Raw genomic sequence first — 23,172 nt, forward strand, 5'->3', positions numbered from 1 at the left:
TCTGCTTTCCAGAGCCATCCTTCTACTGCTGGTGCTCTTTTTGGTAAAGAAGTTAGAAGCCTGTTTATTAAAGTTGGATGGGGCAGATTTTGATATAGCTAACACTCTTTCAGGTAGAAAATATACATTCACAATGGAAGAAGCTGTGAGCAAGTAGATACTATAAATTGTTTTCTAATTTTTAAGTTATTTAAAGATTAATAATTCAGTAGTCATCTGGTGTGCATCTATGATGTGAGCAAAAACTTACAAACTTCCATGTAATTTTTCATTTAAACATTACATAGTGACATCTCTATAAAGTAAGAGCAAATGGTTAGTTTAAAATGTTTGCAAGAAATAGATAATTTGGACAGACTGATAATTAGAAGTGAAATAGAATCTGTAATTAAAAAAAAAAAAAAAACTTCCTACAAACAAAAGTCTGGGACCAGATGGCTTCACAGGCAAATTCTATCAGACATTCAAGGATAACTTATACCAGTTCTTCTCAGACTCTTCAAAAAAATTGAAAAGAAAAAGAATACATTCGAATCAGTTCTAATGAGGTGGATGAAACTGGAGCCAATTATACAGAGTGAAGTAAGCCAGAAAGAAAAACACCAATACTGTATACTAATGCATATATATGGAATTTAGAAAGATGGTAACGAGAACCCTGTATGCGAGACAGCAAAAGAGACACAGATGTCTTTTGGACTCTGTGGGAGAGGGAGGTGGGGGATGATTGGGGAGAATGGCATTGAAACATGTATAATATCATGTAAGAAACGAATTGCCAGTCCAGGTTCAATGCAGGATACAGGATGCTTGGGGCTGGTGCACTGGGATGACCCAGAGGGATGGTATGGGGAGGGAGGTGGGAGGGGGGCTCAGGATGGGGAACATGTGTACACCCGTGGTGGATTCATGTTGATGTATGGCAAAACCAATACAATATTGTAAAGTAATTAGCCTCTAATTAAAATAAATTTAAATTAAAAAAAAAACAAACAAAATAAAAGCATCCAAAAAAAGAAAGAAAAAAAGAAAAGGAAGGAATACTCTTAAAGACATTCTATGAAGCCACCGTCACTCTCATACCAAAACCAGTCAATGACACCCCTTAAAAAAGATTACAGCCCATTATCTTTGAATTTAGGTGTAAAAATTCCCCACAAAATGTTAGCAAATGGAACTCAACAACACATAAAAAAGATCATATACCACGTTCAAGTGGGATTCATCCCAGGTTCACAAGGATGGTTCATCATACCAAATAAATCAATGTAACATGCCACATTAAGAAAGACAAATAAAAACCACATAAAATGTTTGCTACACTGATCATCCACATTTTACATTTGATTTGGCAGGATCTACTAATGTATTGGCACATTCTCTCCATGGAGTTTCTCATGTGGTAACTGCAACTTTGCACATTATAATGGGTAAGAATTCTTCCAAAGAAGTTCATGTTTTCTAAGGAAGATTATTTTATTTCCTCCAGACTTGCCAAGACAGCGTCTTTATCTCTCAAAGCAGAAAAATGTTTGAATAAAAACTGAAAGTTTTAGTCAAAGTTTCACTATTTTGACTGATGATTTTTCACAATACAGGTGCTCTAAAGAGTAGAAAATATAGTTTTACTGTAATCTGGATAGGAAAAAATACAATGATATTCAAGATCCCAACTTTATAACCAGGTCAAGAAAATCCATGCACAATATCAGAAACTGTTGTTTCACTATCAGAACTCTGACCCTGGTTATTAAAATTAAAAAAAAAAAAAAAGCACAAGAAAAAAATCTCCAGCCTGTGTCCTTCCACTAGACCTTTTATTATCTCTACTGATATAAAGCATATAAGTACTAATATATGCAAATCTGTTAAATCTGAGTGTACTTTGCACATGTACTTCAACTTGACTTCCTTAGCAATGTTTCGTTTAAAAGAGCAGTTAACTGCAAAATTTGCTGCTTTCTTTTTCTTCGTTTAGCACCTGAAAAAGCTATAAATGGCAGTTGCAGTCATTGTAGGTAAAAAGAGTGGAAGAGAAAGCAGCATATTTATTACAGTGTAAAGTAGCCTGACACTTTCTTATTCCATGAGTAAATGGATATGCTCTTCTGTGTTTGCCGTTTTGACTGTATTTACTGACGCTGATATCCGGCATAACATTCAAGGGTACGTACAGCCGGTTGACGTCTGTACCTTCAGCACCATTGGCAAGTTTCTTCGCTTTGGGTTCTCAGCCATGTTTGGCTTTGGTGGAAGAGCTTTGGCTGTGGCAGAAAATCATCGATGGATGTCCCCTAACCAGCGGATGGATTTTGCTATCATGAAGGCACTGGCAAAACTAAAGTAAGTCTTTTTTCCTTAAACCCCAAATTTCATATCCCAGAGTCAGTGACTGCTAAAAACAGATTTCATTATGTTGTAGGCCAGAAGAATGTGAAATATCATTTTTACCATTTAACAGCTCTCAGGATTTAGAAGAAAGGTAAGTTAAAAGCTTCACTCAAAGTAATACAGGAATCTTTATCTATTTTTTTTTTCGTGTGATAAAGTTTTATTAAAGTATAAAGGAGATAAAGAAAGCTTCTGACATAGGCATCAGAAGGGGGCAGAAAGAGTAGCTACTTGCTAGTGTTAGCAATGAAATTATATACTTTATCTATTTTTAAAGCATAAAATTAAAGTGAAAGTGAAGTTGCTCAGTCGTGTCCGACTCTTTGCGACTCCGTGAAGCCTACCAGGCTTCTCTGTCCATGGGATTTTCCAGGCAAGAGTACCGGAGTGGGTTGCCATTTCCTTCTCCAGGGGCTCTTCCTGAACCAGGGATCGAACCCCAGTTTCCAGCGTTGCAGGCAGACGCTTTACCCTCTGAGCCACCAGGGAAGCCCCAAAACATAAAATAGTTTGATATAAACAGTGTATTAGACTTGGGATATTTGGTTGTTATTCTGTCATATTAGTGAAGAATATAGAATCATTGAGTGCTACAGATACTATAAGATCATGTAGCTTGGCATTTGCCTTCAGAAGCAACTGTTCACTCCATCCCTCTATCTACCCATCCATTTATCCATCCATCTTTCCATTCAACAGCTGTTCGTTGATTATCTGCTCTATGCCAGACATTTTGGACACAATGAGCCAATGAACAAGCAAACAAAATCCATAGTTTCTGCCCTAATGAGAATTTCTAGTGCAGACTAAAAACATTTTTTGAAGTCACACAAAGGAAGTGGTGTAGCCTTAAAAAAAACAAAAACAAAAAAACCAAAATCATTGTTACTGATAAATCAGTGAATCAAATAATGCAGTAATGGAATTGTTCACATATTTTTATGTACTGTCTAATAGCTATAATGTTGAGTTTTACAACCATCTCATGTTTAATAGACGCCATTTTTGTGTGTGATGTGTTTTTGTCTCTTTTATTTTCTTTTAGGAGGGCACAAGGATATCCCAAATCTGGTGAGTCTGAAATTACCTCCCTGAGAACTGAGCCAGGCTCTGTTGACATTTTGCTGTGGTGAGGGAAAATAACTGATCCCTTCCATTGCCTTTAGATTGTAATGATCAGTGGCAAATGATCCAGGGTCAGTTCTTGAATGTCAGCATTATGGCAATTCCGTGCCAGTGTTCAGTGGCACCTAGAGGCTTGGCACCTAATACCAGGTTAGTAAGCATTTTTATTGAATTGTTGATACTTTTCTATAAACCACATTTATCTGTCAGAATAGCCAGCTAACTCTTGGCTAGCTAGAATATGATCAAAAGGAAGTCATCTTGGACTGTATAGTATTAGAGATTCTAAGGCATTTGTCATCAGAGTAGGCTGAGAACAACTGTTATACTGGAAAAATAATAACTCTGATGTTTTAATATCACTGAAGCTAAAATAATATTCTTTGGGTTTTATTGACATGATCTTATTGTGTTATTTATGCCCATTTTGCTCTTTTATTTATGTTATTTACCAGTCACTGAGAACATTGTTTAATTCTGATACTTATTATGGCTGTCCCTGACTTTGAATTTTAGTGCAGATGTAAACATCCTTAGCAAGAATGGCATGTATGTGTGTATGTATGATACTTTAATCAAAGGAAATATTTTAGTTGTATTTAGTATGAATAGTGATGCATCTGAATATTCTGCCCACATTTTCGTGAGACATTTTATATATCATTTTATCCACAAGCGATAGTTATTCCATCTCTTGTACATACTTTTCATGTAGTTGTCCATCATTGGTCTGAAAATATTTCTCTTACATTCCTGTAGAGCATAGAAGAAAGGGTGATGAATGTTGTGTAATATCATCACATCTAAATTTTTCCTTAAAGTAGAATAAAACAATGACTTATGTACGTACTTTGGCAATTCATAACGGAGATCAGCCCTGGGATTTCTTTGGAAGGAATGATGCTAAAGCTGAAACTCCAGTACTTTGGCCACCTGATGCGAAGAGTTGACTCATTGGAAAAGACTCTGATGCTGGGAGGGATTGGGGGCAGGAGGAGAAGGGGACGACAGAGGATGAGATGGCTGGATGGCATCACTGACTCAATGGACGTGAGTCTGAGTGAACTCCGGGAGTTGGTGATGGACAGGGAGGCCTGGCGTGGTGCGATTCATGGGGTCGCAAAGAGTCGGACATTACTGAGCGACTGATCTGATCTGATCTGAACATCATTTTAATGATTAGTTTCAACTTCCCTGCAAAATATTTAACCTGAAGGATTAACGCTGGCAAAGGGATGATTTAGAATGTTTTCCTTGACTAATGATAGGAAGGTGAGAAACAGGGAAACATCTAAAGTTAGAAAAGAAGAGAAACTACTTAAAAACCAGATGTCAGGGCCCTCATTAATTCTCTTTAGTGCTGAAGCTTGCCAGGAGCGTTTTGAAGCTTGTATGGTTTAGAAATTGAGCCTGATGTTTCCTCCCCCTACCCTCAGAAACCTTAGCTGACGCCTCCCTAAGGAAGCGTCCCACGAGAAGTGAGGTCCTGGCCGGCTGACCCAAGCTGTGCTCTCCAGGCCATGACAAGGTGCTGCTCTGACCTGCACCATCTCCACGCTCACGTCTGCTCAAGGACCTTTGGGGAGGTAGTCTCACTCTCTGGGAAGGAGTAGGTTCATGCCTCCTTCCAGCTGCTCCAGATATTCTCCAGCTGGCCTGAAAGTCCATGGCTTACTCTCCAGGTTCAGTCAGCATTGATGACTTTTTCAGAGAAGGGTGACTGGTTAGAGATGTCTTCTGTGGATTGTAGTCAAACATGCCATTTTTGCAAGGGCCTTTATGTAGGAGCTTTGGCTGACCAGGATACTCCAAGTTTATCTTCTGAATGATTCAGGGAAATTGCAAAGGAGTTTCATCTTTAGATACATCAGTGCAAGTTGCTGATAGGAACTATTTTTGTATTCGAATTTTGCTAAGATTAAATGCAGTAATATATGGAAATATTGAGAAGGGTGCTAGGCACATAGCATGTGTTTCAACTATTAATAAGTATTGAAAGGTACACACAGGAAAACTAAAGAATTAAAATCAAGAACACACAAAACACTCATGTTTTGGTATCATTGACTATTTATTTCCAGTTGGGAAGAGGTGACATGATGGGTAAAAGGAATTCTGGACTCTGAATGAAGGGCTCTGGTTCCAGTGATCATTTTTGTTTTTCTGTCTTTGAACCAATCACTTAAACTTGGGGACTTCTTTTCATTCTACGTAAGTTGAGTGAATGACTGGATAATCTCCAGTGTCCTTTACAGCTCTAACCTGAGGTTCCGTAAGATTTAAAGAGCTCTTTTTTGTGTCGTTGTTATTCTTGGAATGACTTTATATTTGCACTGAAATTGAGCCTAGGAGTCATTTGCACATATTTCTGCAAACTGCCTTCTAAAGCTAGATGCATCTGTGAGTGGCTTTTGGCACTAAATCACACCTCTAAATTTGCAGCCTCTTATATTGAACCAAACAGTTATGCAAGATTAAAATGTGCAGTCATTTAACTGAACATGTATGGTAGTGTATGTTCACTCCAGTTAATCCATCCAAGGGCTGCTTTGATTTATCTGGTTTCCTGTCACTTAGACCTGCCCTTAAATAAATGTTTAAATCAAACGTTAGATTTTTAAAGCAGTTGAACTAGTTGTTTCACCATTTGTACTGATTAACTATTTTACAACACATCGTTAAAAAACAAAACACTCCCTAAGTAAGTACATTTCAAATTATGTCTTGATATGTGAATAGGATGCATGATGATTCAGTTTTTTTTAAAGCCCTTAATGTCAGTGCTTGGTGAGAAGGAAGTCGGTTGTCTAATAAAACTAATCTGAAAGGCTGTTTCATTTTAAGAAGAATGCAGCAAAATATGGTTTAAGAATTTTAGGTAAATAAAATGTTATTTATCTGACTTGCCTACAACTTCTAGTAAAGATTATTTATTAGAAAGAATGATACAGAGTAATTTCTGATATAATCTCTTAATAAATGTTTTGATGTCAAATACAAATATTTAATTTCAGATTAAATAATGGAAGCATGGCTCTTATAACTGCACGAAACACTTCTCGACCGGAATTTATAAAACACCTGAAAAGATATGCGAGTATTAAAAACCAGGTACACTAAAGCATTTGGATTACTTATGTGCAAAGCAATTAATCATGGGGAGTGAGATGCTGTCAGAATTGACACCAAGTCCTGCCTTGTAAGAAGGCTTTATTTTCTTCTGAATACATTAATCTTTTTTTTTTTTTTCCAGTTTGCGCTTTCTTCAAATTTTGAAAAGTATCCACCAGTATTAATACAGATTGGCCTTTTTTGAATTGTGGGTTGGTGGTTATATATATTTTATGTGTGTGTGTGCCAAGAGAAAATAGAAAATGTAGTGTTGTACTGAAATGTGGAGTAAGTTAAGGATAAAATTACACTCAGCTGTTCTTCAGAATGAGGAGAAGTGAAACCTGAGATTTTTAATCTTCTTGATTTTATGACATCAGACTCCCTCTAAGGTTATGACCTTTGGATTTTCCTTTCATTTGTTCAAGATCTGCCTACTTACATTGATTGAAATAAATTTGCAGAAATATACTGTAGAATACACCACTTTTATATAGCTGTTATTTTATTCTAAACTTAGATGTGTGTGGTATTTGTAGAGATAGGGAAAGTTATTATATTTCCACTTAAGAGATTCGTTTCAAAGAGAAGCAGTAACTATTATAAGCCATATTCTTTTGGCAGGTACTTTGAGTCAGTTATTAGGAAACTGATCCATAAATATGTGAATTTCTGAAATTATGAATCTTGAAGTACATAGTAGGCATGTAAAACCATACAGTCTCACACCTTCTTACAGGTATAAAATTGTGCCTGGCTGTAGTTGGGGGAGAACAGGTGGGAGGAGGAGAGTAAATTCAGCTGGTGACCAGCACTAAATCTTGCTTATGTAGGGAGTTACTGCAAGGCTCCCATTTTTGCTTCTTTATAATTTTAAACTTTCTCGAGCAGGCCTCATGAAGTTTTGGTTCTCTTCTGCCTACCACATTATTTGATCAATTTTTATTGAGCAACCAACTGAATTAAATGTTTAGGAAGTTATAACAATTAGATATAGTCCTATTTTCCTTAAACATAAATCTCTAGGGAGACAAAGTGGACAAAAGCAGATATAATGTAGGTTGTGAGACTAACTAATAACTTTATGGACGTATTTTGGGAAATACTGATTTATTGATTTTTAAAGAAATGTATTCCTTTTCAAATGTTGCTAATTTTGTTTGCAACTTTATTATTTTTCTTAATCCTGAAGCAATACATTTCCATTGCTTTTTTTCTAAATCAGAAAATAGAAGCAAAATAGCGATATAAAAAGCACTCAAAATTCTATATTCCAAGAGATAATGAATGTCATTACCTTGGTATAAACTTTTTCTATTAAATAATTCTGAGAATTTAAAGGAGTAATGACCTTAAGATACTTTCCTTGAGAAGCTGTTATTTATTTTAGGGATGCATGATTGCACAAACTACTTTTGGAAGTTCTCTTTTGGAATGGCTAATGGGCAAATGTCTTAGGTAACTTTTCTTTAATCCTTTTTTTCAATATGAAAGTAGCTTTCTTCTGACTTTAAAAGTAATAGATGCTTACTATAAAAATATGAACACAGTAGTAAATATAATTCTGTATCTATAGTAAAATAACTATTTCGAAAGGAGACCATGTGATGCACAATATAACATTTTTTCTCATGTACTTGACCAGTCATATCTTGCTTGTGATACAAGAAACTGTTGCCTGTGTGTGTGTTTCATTAGATTTAACTCATTGGCTTAGCTCTTTCCAAAAATGCAAGTCCATGCTATTGTCCTGTAATGTTTTGCAAAGAAATTCTAAAAAGTTTTGTTTAATGATATATAGTAAGAATAATGTGATTGATTCTCAAGGTGACTGCTTTCATTTGTTAAAAAATTGTAGATGTACATATATACGTATACATGTGTATATAGTCTCTTCATGCTGATATGTTCAAAAATGTAAGTCTATATAAATTATGTAAGATTATAAAGACAAGATAAATATAAAATGATATTATATACTGTCTAGTAGCAGTTCTGGTATCCAGGAAGGGAGATGCAGCACTTCAGCCCAAAGAGAGCAACAGTCTAGGCCTCTGAACCGTCTTTACCAGGTTGGACTGACTGTTCACGTATGCCAACAGTTGTAGAACGTATTGAAAACCGTTATTTGTAGGTGACTCATCTCGCCTTTCCCATCTCTGTGTAAAATAGATAGAAGGTAAAAATTACTCACGTTCTTTCAACTCCACCCTGTAGCTGACCTTTCTCTGGTCATTCAATTCTGCATTCATTTGACCCTCATTTTTGGTACAGAGTTTAAAACCCTTAAGAGCTGGTGCTTCCCCAGGGATTTGTTTGTAGCTTTATCTTTTCATGATACCTTTTCCTGGGTGACCTCATTGCCTTCCACTGCTTGAACCACTATCTGAACTTTGCACACTACCAAGGGTTCTCTCCTCTCTTCTGATCTGCAGGATCACTGTGCCTTTCTGTGTGCTGAGGTTATTGAACTCACAGGCATCTTGAATCGAGCACATCCACTGTTTACCTTATTGCCCTCTCCCCTGATGGTGTTCCATGTTTCCCTACACAGGGCAACGGCACCACTCTCTGCCCATCCTGGAGTTACTCTGGACCCCGCTCCCTCATTTCTTACAACCAGTCCACCAGTTAATCCCTTCTTGCTTACAGTAGCCTCCTCCCGGTCTTTCTTTTCTCTGGTCTTATCTTCCACACTTCCTTCTAGACAGATTTTTCTAAAATACAGATATGATTTATCCCTTTTCTAATTCTTAAATCTTACTGTCATCAAGATGACATTGAACGTTCTCATTGAAGAACATGTGGTCCCCTTGTATTCTAGCCCTTCCCTGTGACACAGCCTCACCTATTGCCATCCTCCACCAGATTTCCCATGTTTTGGTTATTGTGTTAGTTTTCTAGGGCTGCCATTAACAGATACCACAGGGAGTGTGGGTGTGGTTTCTCCCAAGGCCTGTCTCTGTGGATTACAGACTTTTCCCTCTTGTATATTCCTGCCTCCTTTGTCAAACATTAACTGTCTATAGGTGTGTGGGCTTATTTCTGGGCACTCTATTCAGTTCCATTGATCCATATGTCTATTTTGGTGCCAATACCACCACACAGTTTCAATTCTTGTAGCTTTTTCTAGTATTGTCTGAAGTCTGGAGGGTTAGGCCTCCTGCTTTGTTGCTTTTCCTCAAGATTGCTTTGGCAATCCTGAGTCTTTGATGGTTCCATATAAATTTTAGGATCATTTGTTCTAGTTCTGTGAAAAGTGTCGTGTGTAATTTGATAGGGATCACATTAAATTTATAGATTGCTTTGGGTAGTATGGCTAAGAAAGGATGAAATATGAAGCTGACGTCTCATCATTCAAGAGTGGTCAGAAAGCAACCCTAATTATCCTACAACTTGTGTCTATCTTTAAAGTGAGGGTGAGGCAGGCAAACACTGGCAAAAAATAACACAGGATAGACTTACTTTCTCTTTTCACCTTCATAAGTTAAACTTTTCGTAATGAAATCCCAAATGTGAAACTTATTCTAGGTTGTATTTACATCAGCTAAACTAGTTGACAATAATTAATTCAGTGGATTATATAAATCCTTTATAAAAATAGACTAGTATTAAATATTTACTCCTTAATTAGAAATTATTGTATACAGCTTCATAGACATGTACTATTTGTCAGAAAATAATTTTGCCAGCTGCTAGATCTGAATGAACTTGCAAAGCTTCAGAAAAGGCTTCATCCAAAGAGACTGATACTGATAGGTTTCAAAGCTGTAAAAACATCAGCATGAACACTGATGTTTAGTTGCAGGTGAGAGTGCAGTGAACTTTGCTAATTTGCATTACAGTTAGGTATAAAGCAAGTACCAAGGTTATTTGCATTAATTTTTTTTTAGTTCAATTTTCCATTTGTTGATACTTACACTGTTGAAGAAGTAAAAGTTTGCCCAAAGAGTAACAGCAGTGGACACCATCCAGAGGAAGGTCATGGACCACACGAAACTGCTTCAGGAAACTGTTTCCCTTGGAATGTAGATGGTGATTTAATGCAAGTTGCATCAGAGGTCCATGTTAGGTAAGTAAGTATTCACCCCCTTATATGTCTGTCAGACAAGGAACTGATAGTTACAAGGAAGTTTCCATTTATACCACTGAAGCAGGCAGCTGGCTAGATAGTAAATCAGGAACACATAAAAAGACACATGTACAATTTTAATAAAAAGTATAACTTTTTATTTATTCATCAGTTGTTATGTACAACCATTTTCTTTGGTTATGAGTCTCTACGTTGGCATTCCAAATTACCATTTTTCATAAACTATACAGATAATGTATGTCTGAAAATTCCACTTTGAATTTTTAAAAATAGATTAAGATCTTATACCTCATGAAGTCATTTGAACAGCAGATGGTTGCAATTTAAAATTGTAACCACTTTTTTTGCCTTTTTTTTAAATTTAAATTTATTTATTTTAATTAGAGGCTAATTACTTTACAATCAGATCAGATCAGTTGCTCAGTCGTGTCAGACTCTTTGCGACCCCATGAATCGCAGCACGCCAGGCCTCCCTGTCCATCACCAACTCCCGGAGTTCACCCAGACCCATGTCCATCGAGTCAGTGATGCCATCCAGCCATTTAATCCTCTGTCATCCCCTTCTCCTCCTGCCCCCAGTCCCTCCCAGCATCAGAGTCTTTTCCAATGAGTCAACTCTTCTCATGAGGTGGCCAAAGTACTGGAGTTTCAGCTTTAGCATCATTCCTTCCAAAGAAATCCCAGGGCTGATCTCCTTCAGAATGGACTGGTTGGATCTCCTTGCAGTCCAAGGGACTCTCAAGAGTCTTGTCCAACACCACAGTTCAAAAGCATCAATTCTTCGGCGCTCAGCCTTCTTCACAGTCCAACTCTCACATCCATACATGACCACAGGAAAAACCATAGCCTTGGTTTTGCCATACATCAACATGAATCCACCACGGGTGTACACGTGTTCCCCATCCTGAACCCCCCCTCCCACTTCCCTCCCCATACCGTCCCTCTGGGTCATCCCAGTGCACCAGCCCCAAGCATCCTGTAACCACTTTTGAAATTTCCTTTTACCTACAACAAATACTTGTGTTCAGCAGTTTGCTTTTATCATCTTTCCAAAGCATACTTTACATAAGAACAATTTTACATATTATTTATTAGCAAGAGCAACTGGTTATAAACAGGCAAACTCATTTTCCGTAAGTATTATGACTCTGTGAGTGGAAGTGTGCAGGGCTCCCTGAGTGGCCTGCAAGATGTGAGCTTTCTACAGCCACAATTTACTGGGCTTTACAGGATTTAGTGCTACTGATTTATCAGGCCCTGCATTTTTTCTAGATGGCAGCTCTGCCATGAATATATGTTTGTTGGTTATCGTTAGATTTGAATTTGGCAGTATGCACTGCATTCAAGAGGTGTTATGTATGAAAAATAACAGAATGATAGCTTAATGAAATAATCTGTCATGTATATTCTATTCTTTACAGAGTACACCCAAGACTTATCAATCTTTATGGAAGAAGCATGGAAGAAATGAATGATTCCAAAGTAACATGTAGTTGTTTATAAGAGGAATGTGGAAGCTAGAATTTTAATATGAAAGGATATGTTATATTTTAATTAATCAGATATTTTAATAAGGAAAAAAATCTCTATTTTGAAAAGAAATTAAAATTGCTATTTTTTGTTACTAATATTAGCTTCTAAACTTAAAAATATAAGACATGAAATATATACAAAACAACTGAAATTTTGGTTTTTGGAGAGTATTTATTGGAATGGAAAATAAACATCTCTGGTATTTGAAATTTAAACAAGATATATCAATATTTAACCTAGATTAATTCCAAAGTGAAATAATTTGGATTCTTTCTTCCTGGATTTGAGTCCATCAATTCTGATGTTAAATTTCGATAGCCTGGTGCCAAGAGATCAGAGTTCATTTAAGAATGTTCTGATATCCTGATGAGGTAAGTATTCCAGCAAGATTATATTTCAAAATTATGCATTTAGGAAATCATATAACCAGAAATAGTACTATTTTTTTTCCTCAAAATGTCTAATATGTAGACTACTTGGCAAAAACAAAAAAGATGGATAAAAGTTATAGCACCAATTTTGTGATGGTCTCTGAAAGTTGAAAACTCAAAGTGATTCGAGTTTGAAGTCCATTATACACAAAGTATGCAAAATATACAAGGAGTCATAATGTGGCCCCGTAGGGAACTGTGTTCCTCTCGCTCCTGAAAGCCCTGCTGTCTGATGATTCTAGCATGTTGTTTACACTGAACTCAGTGCAACCTGAAATGCCGTTATTTCTAGTAGGAAAGAACTAGATTTAAATTTCCTCAGGGATCATCCTTGAGAAAGCAGCTCTAAATTTGGATTTAATTTTCTATCAATGAGCCTAGATATTTTCTTGAAAGAACTACTTTAAAAATTTTAATTTCTGTTGGTTACACACCAAGTTAAGAAGGTTTCATGCTCACTGGGTCTCGCTGCTCAAATGCCTTCACCGATTGCTGTGCATTTCTCCTTTTCCAGCCACCAATATGTGAACAGATAACAGAAATGAAGCAGTCTGAGGAAGACAGCTGTTGGCAGGGACCTCATATGAAGAAATCCTTTTCCATAACAGTAAAGACTGGCCCCTAACTTATCACATCCCATAACAGATTTTGAAAATTTGGCCACAACCTTCATATCAAGTTAGATGTAGGAACAAATCAGAAGAAGTTATGTTCTGCAGTTATCAGCATTTAGTTCATATGCAAGAATAAATATTACAAAAAAAGACTCTATTTGCAAATGAAGAGGCATGTAAAGATAAATTATTTTAGACCCAGAAAGAAACTACTTCATTATAAAAGTATGTAAGATCAACAAAAAACATAAAATATTTTGCTTATCACTAAAACATGGAAATTTTCAGGTCATATTTTTATCCAAGCTAAATCTACATTTTTCAATTCACAGTTAAATTTGTGAATTTTGTTTTCTAGTTCCATGCAGAAGAGAATGCCCTTATAGTACTGGTGAAAGCACATTTCATACTTATACTTGAGGAGAAAAGAATAACATCCAAACAAGAATTTACCTATTTGCTGAATTTTAACAGTCTGCATTTTAAACAGTATCTAATTTGTATGAAATATTTGTCCCCAACATCATCTTGGGAAGGCTCTGATTTTTAAAAAATTAGTGAGGTACAGTTTTCATATTTTACATATATCAGTGTATTTATATTTCTAATATCAGCTAAAGTGCAACATTCAATCTGTTTTAGAATATAAATTAGAATTCTAAGTATTGTTTTTTTTTGTTTTTTGTTTTTTTTTTTAAATACACAGATGCATTTATTTATTGCTTTTCAACAAATATAAAAGTAGCATTTCAATTCAGAGTGAAAAAGGTGATTCCATAGCTCATACCTTAAATCATATATAATTCTAAGTAGATATGAAAACTTAAATATTTGAAACAAATCTCTAAACGTTATCAGAATAAAGCTCAAACATTGGTCTATTTATATGTGCACACGTGTTGTTATAAACAAAAAATTTGACTAAAGATGGATTTTTAAAATTTACTCTTCAGTACCTTTACCTTGATAAAATTGTGTTACAGAAAGACTTATTGGATTTACACCTATATAAATATATGTTCTTTTAGAAATTTATTATGTATATATATATGTACAGAAAGAAAAAAATACATGGCTGTATAAACAATAATTATCCAGAAATCACCCTTTTAAACTCAAACCAGTGTATAAGTTCAGTCTGAATTTTGTTCATCAGGCCATAATATTCATAGACTGCTTGCTGATCAAAGTTCATAGGAAATAGATTACAAATCAGTGTCTTTAAAGATATCTGTTTCAAAATGATAGTGGTTCTTTTCTATTCATTAGAAAATTTGGTGACAGCTTGTTGAAAACTTCTGCTAAATATTTCTAGAGAACATATTCCAAACAATTCTCAAAGAGCTATTAGGAATGAGTCATTGCCTACTGGGTGGAATTAATTTTACCAAAGCAAACACATATGGTGAATAGTATTTCTTTTAAAGGAATGATACTAAAAGTCTAAGTCTTCTCCAGATGAGTTGTTTACTTCCTCCACATAATTTTAATTCAGAAGCACTTTCAAGATATCTTCTAGGGATTACTTGTCTTGAATAAGTTGATGCTTTAGTGTTTTTATATCCATTTAAGAGCTGCAAGATTATTGTCTGAGAGAAAATAACTCCAAAGGTAATGCTGTAATATATCCAAAGATAATGGAGTTGAAAAGTCCAAGCAATGCTGAAGACATAATATGTCACATGGTCATTATTAAAAGAAGTACATGAAGTCTGTAAGTCTTTAAGTCTGTTTACAAGTTTCTTGTAAACAATATCTAAAATGTTTTTTTTTAATATATTGTAACCTGAGTTGTTCTGTTAACTTGACATAAGTCTTCAATCATCTTTATCACTTTTACTGTTAATGTAACTCCAACTGTCTCTTCTGTTTTCTTCTTGTAGGATAGATTGGTACTGTCTTTTGAAGAAGCCAAGCTGAAAATAACATTGTATGATCACTGCTGTATAGTTATGAACATATTAAATGTCTAAACAGTCAATGACAATTGTAGTCAGTAAAAATTAGTTTGGGAGATACAGCCTTGTATTGTTGTTACTATAGGGTTTCTGAAATTCAGCATATAAATGTGCAGTGCTTTCCAAGTGCTTTTTTAGAAAGTCTTTCAAAACTTCTGTTATATTGAATATTCATTGAAAATCAGTTATCTTTAAGAAAGCATATTTTTCTAGAAAGACTTTGGTACTGAAGTTAAGAGAAACATGTGATCAGTACTGTTAAATATCAGTCCACTTAGGAATTTAAAGTTAACATTAAAAATACTGAAATACTTAAATCTAGTAATGTGGGAGTCACAAGTTGGCTTTGAGAAAACTCAAGAATAGAATTTTGAGTGGTTCAACATTGGTAATTATTAAAGGCTTACCTTCCACATAACATAAGACATGAAGAAAAGTAAAATAAGTCCAAGTAGCAAGCTACTTGAAATAATCATTATAGTGAAATGGCGTCTGGGTCTTTGATGATGTAGTCCTTCAAGGAGAACCTACATAAATTAACCAAAAGAAAGAACCACCATTTAAAAAACTGGCCTCTATTTCCTCTGAAGCCCCTCTATTTTCCCCAACAGTATTTAAAATATTCTTTCCCATTCTCTCTCTGTTCTAACACTACCATAGGAAACATTGGTAAATGTTTACCAGAAACAGGGAGTGTAATGTGCCGTGTCTGTGGTTCTTCCTCTAATTCATTCTACCAAAATCACCTTCTGAAAGAGCTGTGTCATTCCTTCCTGCCAGTTGTAGAAAATGCCGCTCCCCAGTAAAGTATTTTAGGTTCTCTGTGGTTTTCCTGACCAAACACCCTAGCAATATTTTTTCCCATAATTTTTATATTTCAGTTAAAAAGGTAATCTTACATGTACAACATTCTCATCCTTCTTTAGTTCAATAACTTTGGGATTTGGCTCTGGAAAAGCTGTTGCTCTTATTTCAAACTTCAGTGCTTTAGTCTCATCCTGTTTAAAGAAAAGAGACATAGTTTTATTTCATGAAAACGTATAGCAGGTAATGATCATGAGAAACTAAAAGTTTTCACAATTTATCTTCTCCAACTTATTTCACCATTTGTATTTAATTGCAATGCAATGCTTCCTTTAGTTCCAAAGGCATGTCCTTTGTATTAATTAATATTTAAATATTATTTGATAGTTATTAGTATATTTTTTCATTAGGGAAGACTTTCTTTGTTTGGTAAACATTTCCTCAAATTAATTTTATTTGGGCTTTTCTTATAGCATTTGGTATACTAATACAGATAGTATAGCAAATGCTATAATGAAAAAATCTGGTACAAATATTTATAGCATTCAAAAATAAAATCACTGGATGAACTCAGTTTTACTATCTAACAGAGAGAGGGACTTCATAACCAAGAATTCAGGGCTTAGACATCTGTAGATGGCCTTCACAAACTCTAAGGCCCTTTGAAATTTTATTCAAAATTGAGATTTTTTTTTTCATATGTGCGTTTATTAGGGTAGATGAGACTATATTCTTTGATCAAATTCTTATAGAAGTCTATGACCTGCAAAAGTTAAAACTACTGTGTAAAGGTTATTTAACATTTTGGAGAGAACATGCAGAATTTTAGAGCTAAAAATAAATTATGTACTTAAGCTGGAGCAGTGCTTTTCACCAGAGATGATTCTGTACCCTGGAGGATGGTCATTTATGTCTGGAGCCATTTCCGTCTGGCAGGCATGGGGAGGGGGTGCTTAGCATTTAGCGGGTAGAGGCCAGCTATTCTGATAAGCATCCTACTAGCACAGGACGGCCCCTGGCAACAAAGAAGTATTTGGTCCAAAATGCCACTGGCGCCCACTGGTGAGAACACTGAACTTGGAGAGTAAGAAGGCAGACTGCAAAAGTCTAAATAACTTACAACTAAAATGGAGTGCTCATATTTCCCTGCCTGATGTGTCTTCCTCTTAACCACCTTGTGGTAATTTCAACTTCTCCTCTTAACAGAACATGATCGCTGTCCTTTCCTTTGGCTTATTATGTGCTACGTACTAAGTTCTTTATAAAGATCATCTCATCTGAACAACTCTGAAAAAGATCTATTACCCATATTGATCAGATAAGAAAATTGTATCTCAAAGTACTTCTCATAAATATACACACTCCTTTCCAGGAAGAAGTCTAACATGTATTTAGGTAATTTTTAATTCAAGCCTTCAAAGTTCATGTCCTTAAAAGTGTGTTTGTGTTCTTGTATGTGTTTTGTTAAATTTTGATGTTTTAGATTTTATGGAAGTCTTAATTTTTAGTAAATGTATACTATATACAATAGTAGGTCTTTTAGCATAATTTGTAAATAACTTTAAGGATATATGAAATGTTAAGGCAGCTAACTGATTTGAGTGACAGTCATAAATAGTTGGACATGCTTTCTAAAATCTCTTAATTATAGTCTATTTTATAGTCTACGTTATCTGTTTAGTTACTAAAACCATGTCATTTAGACAGTGTATTTTGAAGTGATAAATGGGAACAGTTTTAGAATTTCATTCCAGATTTTACAGTCGATTGAATCATACCTTCTTAATTTGTTGAATGCCTCCTTACTTACCATCCTACCTGTATAAGATGGTTGTGTTTGTAAGGTCTGTCTGAAATCTTATCCACAAAGTTGCCACTGTATCATAGACTTACCATTTCTAAAATGGATGGCCGACCTTCCAACTGAATGTGAACACTGGCTTCTTTTCCACTGTCCATTTTCCCAAAATGGCATGAGATATTTAAGCAATATGGATCAGCTTTCATGCAGTACTTAAAAAGAATACAAAAGAGCTATGTTAAAATTTCAACATTTTAGAAAAGATGGCTAAAATATTTTACGTGGAATTCAAGATCTGCTCTCATTTCTGGCTTTTGCAAAAATTTATCTTGCTATAAACATGGAATTAAGGATATGCTTTCATTAGTGGCACTTAAAAATGATCTTGCTTCAAAGAAAACACAAATATTTATAGTAAATTATAACAAAAACAAGTATTCGAACTGTATTATATGTTTCATTATTTTTATGAAAATATTCTGGGATAGAAAAAGACACATGAGAGTATTTGCTTAGTTACATGTTCTATGATCAAACTTGGATCCTTTGGAGGGTTTCCTTGTCCGCCCCCCCCCCCATATAGTCACTAAAATGAAAAAGAGTGGAAATTTCATGCAACCAGAGTTTGTTCAGCTGAGAACAACATCTTGACCAACCACCTAAAGGGTCTGGCACAAATGTCTGGTTAGCATGAATTGGGCACTTAAATAAATAATGACTAGTATGGTATAGGAGAAGGCAATGGCACCCCACTCCAGTACTCTCGCCTGGAAAATCCCATGGATGGAGGAGCCTGGTGGGCTGCAGTCCATGGGGTCGCTAAGAGTTGGACACGACTGAGCGACTTCACTTTCACTTTTCACTTTCATGCATTGGAGAAGGAAATGGCAACCCACTCGTGTTCTTGCCTGGAGAATCCCAGGGACGGGGGAGCCTGGTGGGCTGCCGCCTATGGGGTTGCACAGAGTTGGACACGACTGAAGCAACTTAGCTGCAGCAGCAGCAGTATATAGTATGTATTTAACCCTGGGTGTATCTCAGCTCTCCAATCATGCCTGCTCCTCACAACACAAGAACATTGCCTGACCTGGCTTCTCTCCTATACTCAGCTGACAGTTCAAACCTCTTGGTCCATGATTTTAAGTGTTTCAGTCCTGGACGTTGGAAAGCAAAACACTTAAACTTACCAGGAGCCTCTTATCAGTCTTTGACAGAAATCTGAATATATCTTTGAGGGTCTCCATTGTGCCTTTTTTCTGGTCCAATGCACACTTTCTTTGATAATTCTTAAAATGGCATTCTCCAGCAGTAGTCTACAAAGACAGAAAGCAAGAAAACTCTTACCCAGTATATTGGCAAGAACAACAGCTACATGGCTTTAAAACGTACCTTTCACAGCTTACCTTTTCAGAAATATATCAAATACTTCTAAAATAATGTGAAAATATTTTTGACAGATTTGGGAGAGGTTAAATCTTTGTGGTTAAAAAAATGCAATAAAACTGAGAAAAATTTTAGAGGCTTGATATAGTCCTAAATTGATCAAAGGGCCTTAACCTTAAAAAAATTAGGGCAGTATGAAAACTGAACATTAGCATGAAACTGAACATGTCTTTGGCTCTAGACACACAGTAAGGTGTTACAGCAGCCTGCCCTTCCATCTCAATCTGGAATTCAAGTAGGATTTTTAAGGATTACCTCTCAAATCTACTGAGTGGATTTATTTGCTGATTGCTTGTCTTAAAACTGGGAAGGTAAAAATAATTCAGATAGAATCAACATAAGAATATTGATTCTTAGTAGTTATTTGATAATAAAAGGCTGAAGTACTGATTTTTCAACATTGGTCCCAAGCTTTATGGAGAATCCGATCAAAGAACATCTACCAAAAGATAGAGCATAATTTTGTTATCTTCACATGTAGAGATTCCACTGTAATCACACAGTTGTAATGCAATAATCAAAGTGTACAAAACAAATGCATGGTGAATTCATAGCTGAGACCAAGTGTGACTGAAGTAAGGTAACAAACCTCCATTTTAGCAATATGACTTAGAAGAAAGGATGGAACACCATTTTTACCTGGACATCCAAAACGTTGAACAACTTATCAGTTCGGGGACTAAAAGAATTTGGTATCATTATTTCTACACCAATATTTGGAGCCATGCTTTGGCCGGTGTTGATGACCTGATAAGGAAAAAGTTTTAAACACTCAAAAAACACGTTTTATAAAAGTACAGATACCAATGAGCTTCTCAGGTGAACCCGCGTATTTCATGCAACATTTATAAGGGTGGGGGTTTGTAGCTGGCACCTGCACAGCAAAGGGAGATAGAATATCCACTATCAGAACTTTAAAATGTTTGCTAATAATATAACTGGTTATTATTCCTAGCCCTTTCCTTTTGGTGATTAGAACAAAACGTTTGCACTGATGGTTTATTGCAGAAATAGTCTGAAGAAAAAGACATCGATAATATACAGTTCAGGGGGTTAGGGTCACTGAGCCTCAGTGCAGTTGAAACTCCAAGTATAAATTATAGTCAGCCCTCTGTATACATGATTTCTCTGTAGTCATAGATTCAACCAACCAACGGTTGGTTCTAAACTATAGAATTTACTATTGAAAAAAATCCACATTTAAGTGGACCAGTGCAGTTCAAATCTCTGTTGTTCAAGACTGTACCTGGCACATTACTGATCTAAAAAAATGTGATCAATTCTCCTTATAACTACTTCATGAGGTGGGCTAACACTTCCAACTCAGGAAGATGCTAAGAGGGATTATTGTTGTATCCAAGATGACAGTCAAAAAATGGCAAGAAGTGGGACCAAAACCTAGGTATTCTAATTCTAAATAATATGTTGTTTTCATAAAGTCACTCTGTGCTGAGAGAATAATCATCAGCAATGAGTAAAAATATATTTAAGTTCAGGGTAATTATAATGAGGGAGAACTCAGAAAATTAGAAAAGAGTAGGTTTAATTAGGTTTTAGAAAAAATAAAACAGGTATTTAATAATATGCATAAAGGGAAGATATTTCTTGATAAATGATAAATGTCATGGTTCTTGACCATGTTAAATATAAATATCAAATATATAATATATATATCTTAGTTATTTGATAATATTTGATAACATGATATATAAATATCATATAATATAAATACAAATATCAAATTCTTGATAAATGATAAAACAATTTATCATTGACGTTGATAAATCTGGGGATTGCAGAACCCTGAAGAAGAAAATTGAGCCAAAATAGTGATCAATGCAAAGAAATAGAGGAAAATAATAGAACGGGAAAGATTACAGATCTCTTTAAGAAAATTAGAGATAACAAGGGAACATTTCATGCAAAGATGGGCACAATAAAGGACAGAAACAGTATGGACCTAACAGAAGCAAAAGATATTAAGAAGAGGTGGCAAGAATACACAGAAAAACTATACAGAAAAGATCTTCACGACCCAGATAACCACGATGGTGTGATCATTCACCTAGAGCCAGACATCCTGGTGAAGTCAAGTGGGCCTTAGGAATCATCACTACGAACAAAGCTAGTGGAGGTGATGGAATTCCAGTTGAGCTATATCAAAACCTAAAAGATGATGCTGTGAAAGTGCTGCCCTCAATATGCCAGCAGATTTGGAAAACTCAGCAGTGGCCACAGGACTGGAAAAGGTCAGTTTTCATTCCAAGCCCAAAGAAAGGCAATACCAAAGAATGTTCATACTACCACACAATTGCACTCATTTCACATGCTAGTAAAGTAATGCTCAAAATTCTCCAAGCCAGGCTTCAACAGTATGTAAACCATGAACTTCCAGATGTTTAAGTTGGATTTAGAAAAGTCAGAGGAACCAGAGATCAAATTTCCAACATCCATTGGAACATCAAAAAACAAGAGACTTCCAGAAAAACATCTGCTTTATTGACTATGACATGGAACAACAGACTGGTTCCAAATAGGAAAAGGAGTACATCAAGGCTGTATATTGTCATCCTGCTTATTTAACTTATATGCAGAGCACATCATGAGAAATGCTGGGCTGGAGGAAGCACAAGCTGAATCAAGATTGCTGGGAGAAATATCAATAACCTCAGATATGCAGATGACACCACCCTTATGGCAGAAAGTGAAGAAGAACTAAAGAGCCTCTTGATGAAAATGAAAGAGGAGAGTGAAAAGTTGGCTTAAAGCTCAACATTCAGAAAACTAAGATCATGGCATATGGTCCCATCACTTCACTTCCCAAATAGATGGGCAAACAGTGGCTGACTTTATTTTGGGGGGGCTCCAAAATCACTGCAGATGGTGATTGCAGGCATGAAATTAAAAGACGCTTACTCCTTGGAAGGAAAGTTATGACCAACCTAGACAGCATATTAAAAAGCAGAGACATTACTTTATCAACAAAGGTCCATCTAGTCAAGGCTATGGTTTTTCCAGTATTCATGTATGGGTATGAGAATTGGACTATAAAGAAAGCTGAGTACCAAAGAATTGATGCTTTTGAACTATGGTGTTGGAGAAGACTCTTGAGAGTCCCTTGGACTGAAGATCCAACCAGTCCACCCTAAAGGAGATCAGTCCTGTGTGTTCATTGGAAGGACTGATGTTAAAGCTGAAACTCCAATATTTTGGCCACCTAATGCGAAGAGCTGACTCATTTGAAAAGACCTTGATGTTGGGAAAGATTGAAGGCAGGAGGAGAAGGGAACAACAGAGGATGAGATGGTTAGATGGCATCACTGACTCAATGGACATGAGTTTGGGTAAACTCCGGGAGCTGGTGATGGACAGAGAGGCCTGGTGTGCCGCAGTTCATGGGGTCGCAGAGTTGGACATGACTGAGCAACTGAACTGAACTGAAAGCCTTTGACTGTGTGGATCACAACAAACTGTGGAAAATTCTGAAAGAGATGGGAGTAGTAGACCACCTGACCTACCTCCTGAGAAATCTGTATGCAGATCAAGAAGCAACAGTTAGAATTGGACATGGAACAACAGACTGGTTCCAAATTGGGAAAGGAGTACATCAAGACTGTATATTGTCACCCTGCTTATTTAACTTATATGCAGAGTACATCAGGTGAAATGGCAGGCTGGATGAAGCACAAACAGGAATCAAGATTGCTGGGAGAAATATCAATAAGCTCATATATGCAGATAACACCACCCTTATGGCAAAAAGCAAAACACTAAAGAGCCTCTTGATGAAAGTGAAAGAAGAGAGTGAAAAGTTGGCTTAAACTCAACATTCACAAAACAGATCATGGCCTCCAGTCCCATTATTTCA

The 23,172-nt window shown here is 35.9% G+C and overlaps 2 protein-coding genes across 11 annotated transcripts in view; one reads left to right on the forward strand and one right to left on the reverse strand.

The window, feature by feature from the left end:
- The window catches only part of CERKL (ceramide kinase like), a 157,865-nt gene extending 145,588 nt beyond the window's left edge, over positions 1-12,277 (forward strand). For 8 of the 9 annotated variants that reach the window (XM_055572031.1, XM_055572032.1, XM_055572027.1 and 5 more), the window contains 8 exons: positions 1,356-1,430; positions 2,166-2,343; positions 2,423-2,482; positions 3,437-3,462; positions 3,558-3,666; positions 6,531-6,627; positions 10,521-10,699; positions 12,142-12,277. In XM_055572031.1, coding sequence (XP_055428006.1) covers positions 1,356-1,430; positions 2,166-2,343; positions 2,423-2,482; positions 3,437-3,462; positions 3,558-3,666; positions 6,531-6,627; positions 10,521-10,699; positions 12,142-12,223 — 806 coding nt within the window. In that variant the 3' untranslated portion in view covers positions 12,224-12,277. The remainder of the gene's footprint in view (positions 1-1,355; positions 1,431-2,165; positions 2,344-2,422; positions 2,483-3,436; positions 3,463-3,557; positions 3,667-6,530; positions 6,628-10,520; positions 10,700-12,141) is intronic. The other variant, XM_055572026.1, reaches the window with a different exon arrangement.
- ITGA4 (integrin subunit alpha 4) overlaps positions 11,665-23,172 on the reverse strand; it is a 93,018-nt gene continuing 81,510 nt past the window's right edge. For both annotated transcript variants that reach the window (XM_055572024.1, XM_055572023.1), the window contains 6 exons: positions 19,944-20,051; positions 19,049-19,174; positions 17,954-18,073; positions 16,156-16,254; positions 15,664-15,783; positions 11,665-15,214 (listed from right to left, as the gene is read on the reverse strand). In XM_055572024.1, coding sequence (XP_055427999.1) covers positions 15,116-15,214; positions 15,664-15,783; positions 16,156-16,254; positions 17,954-18,073; positions 19,049-19,174; positions 19,944-20,051 — 672 coding nt within the window. In that variant the 3' untranslated portion in view covers positions 11,665-15,115. The remainder of the gene's footprint in view (positions 15,215-15,663; positions 15,784-16,155; positions 16,255-17,953; positions 18,074-19,048; positions 19,175-19,943; positions 20,052-23,172) is intronic.

Source organism: Bubalus kerabau, chromosome 3 (genome assembly GCF_029407905.1).
Source record: "Bubalus kerabau isolate K-KA32 ecotype Philippines breed swamp buffalo chromosome 3, PCC_UOA_SB_1v2, whole genome shotgun sequence".
Lineage (NCBI taxonomy): Eukaryota > Metazoa > Chordata > Mammalia > Artiodactyla > Bovidae > Bubalus > Bubalus kerabau.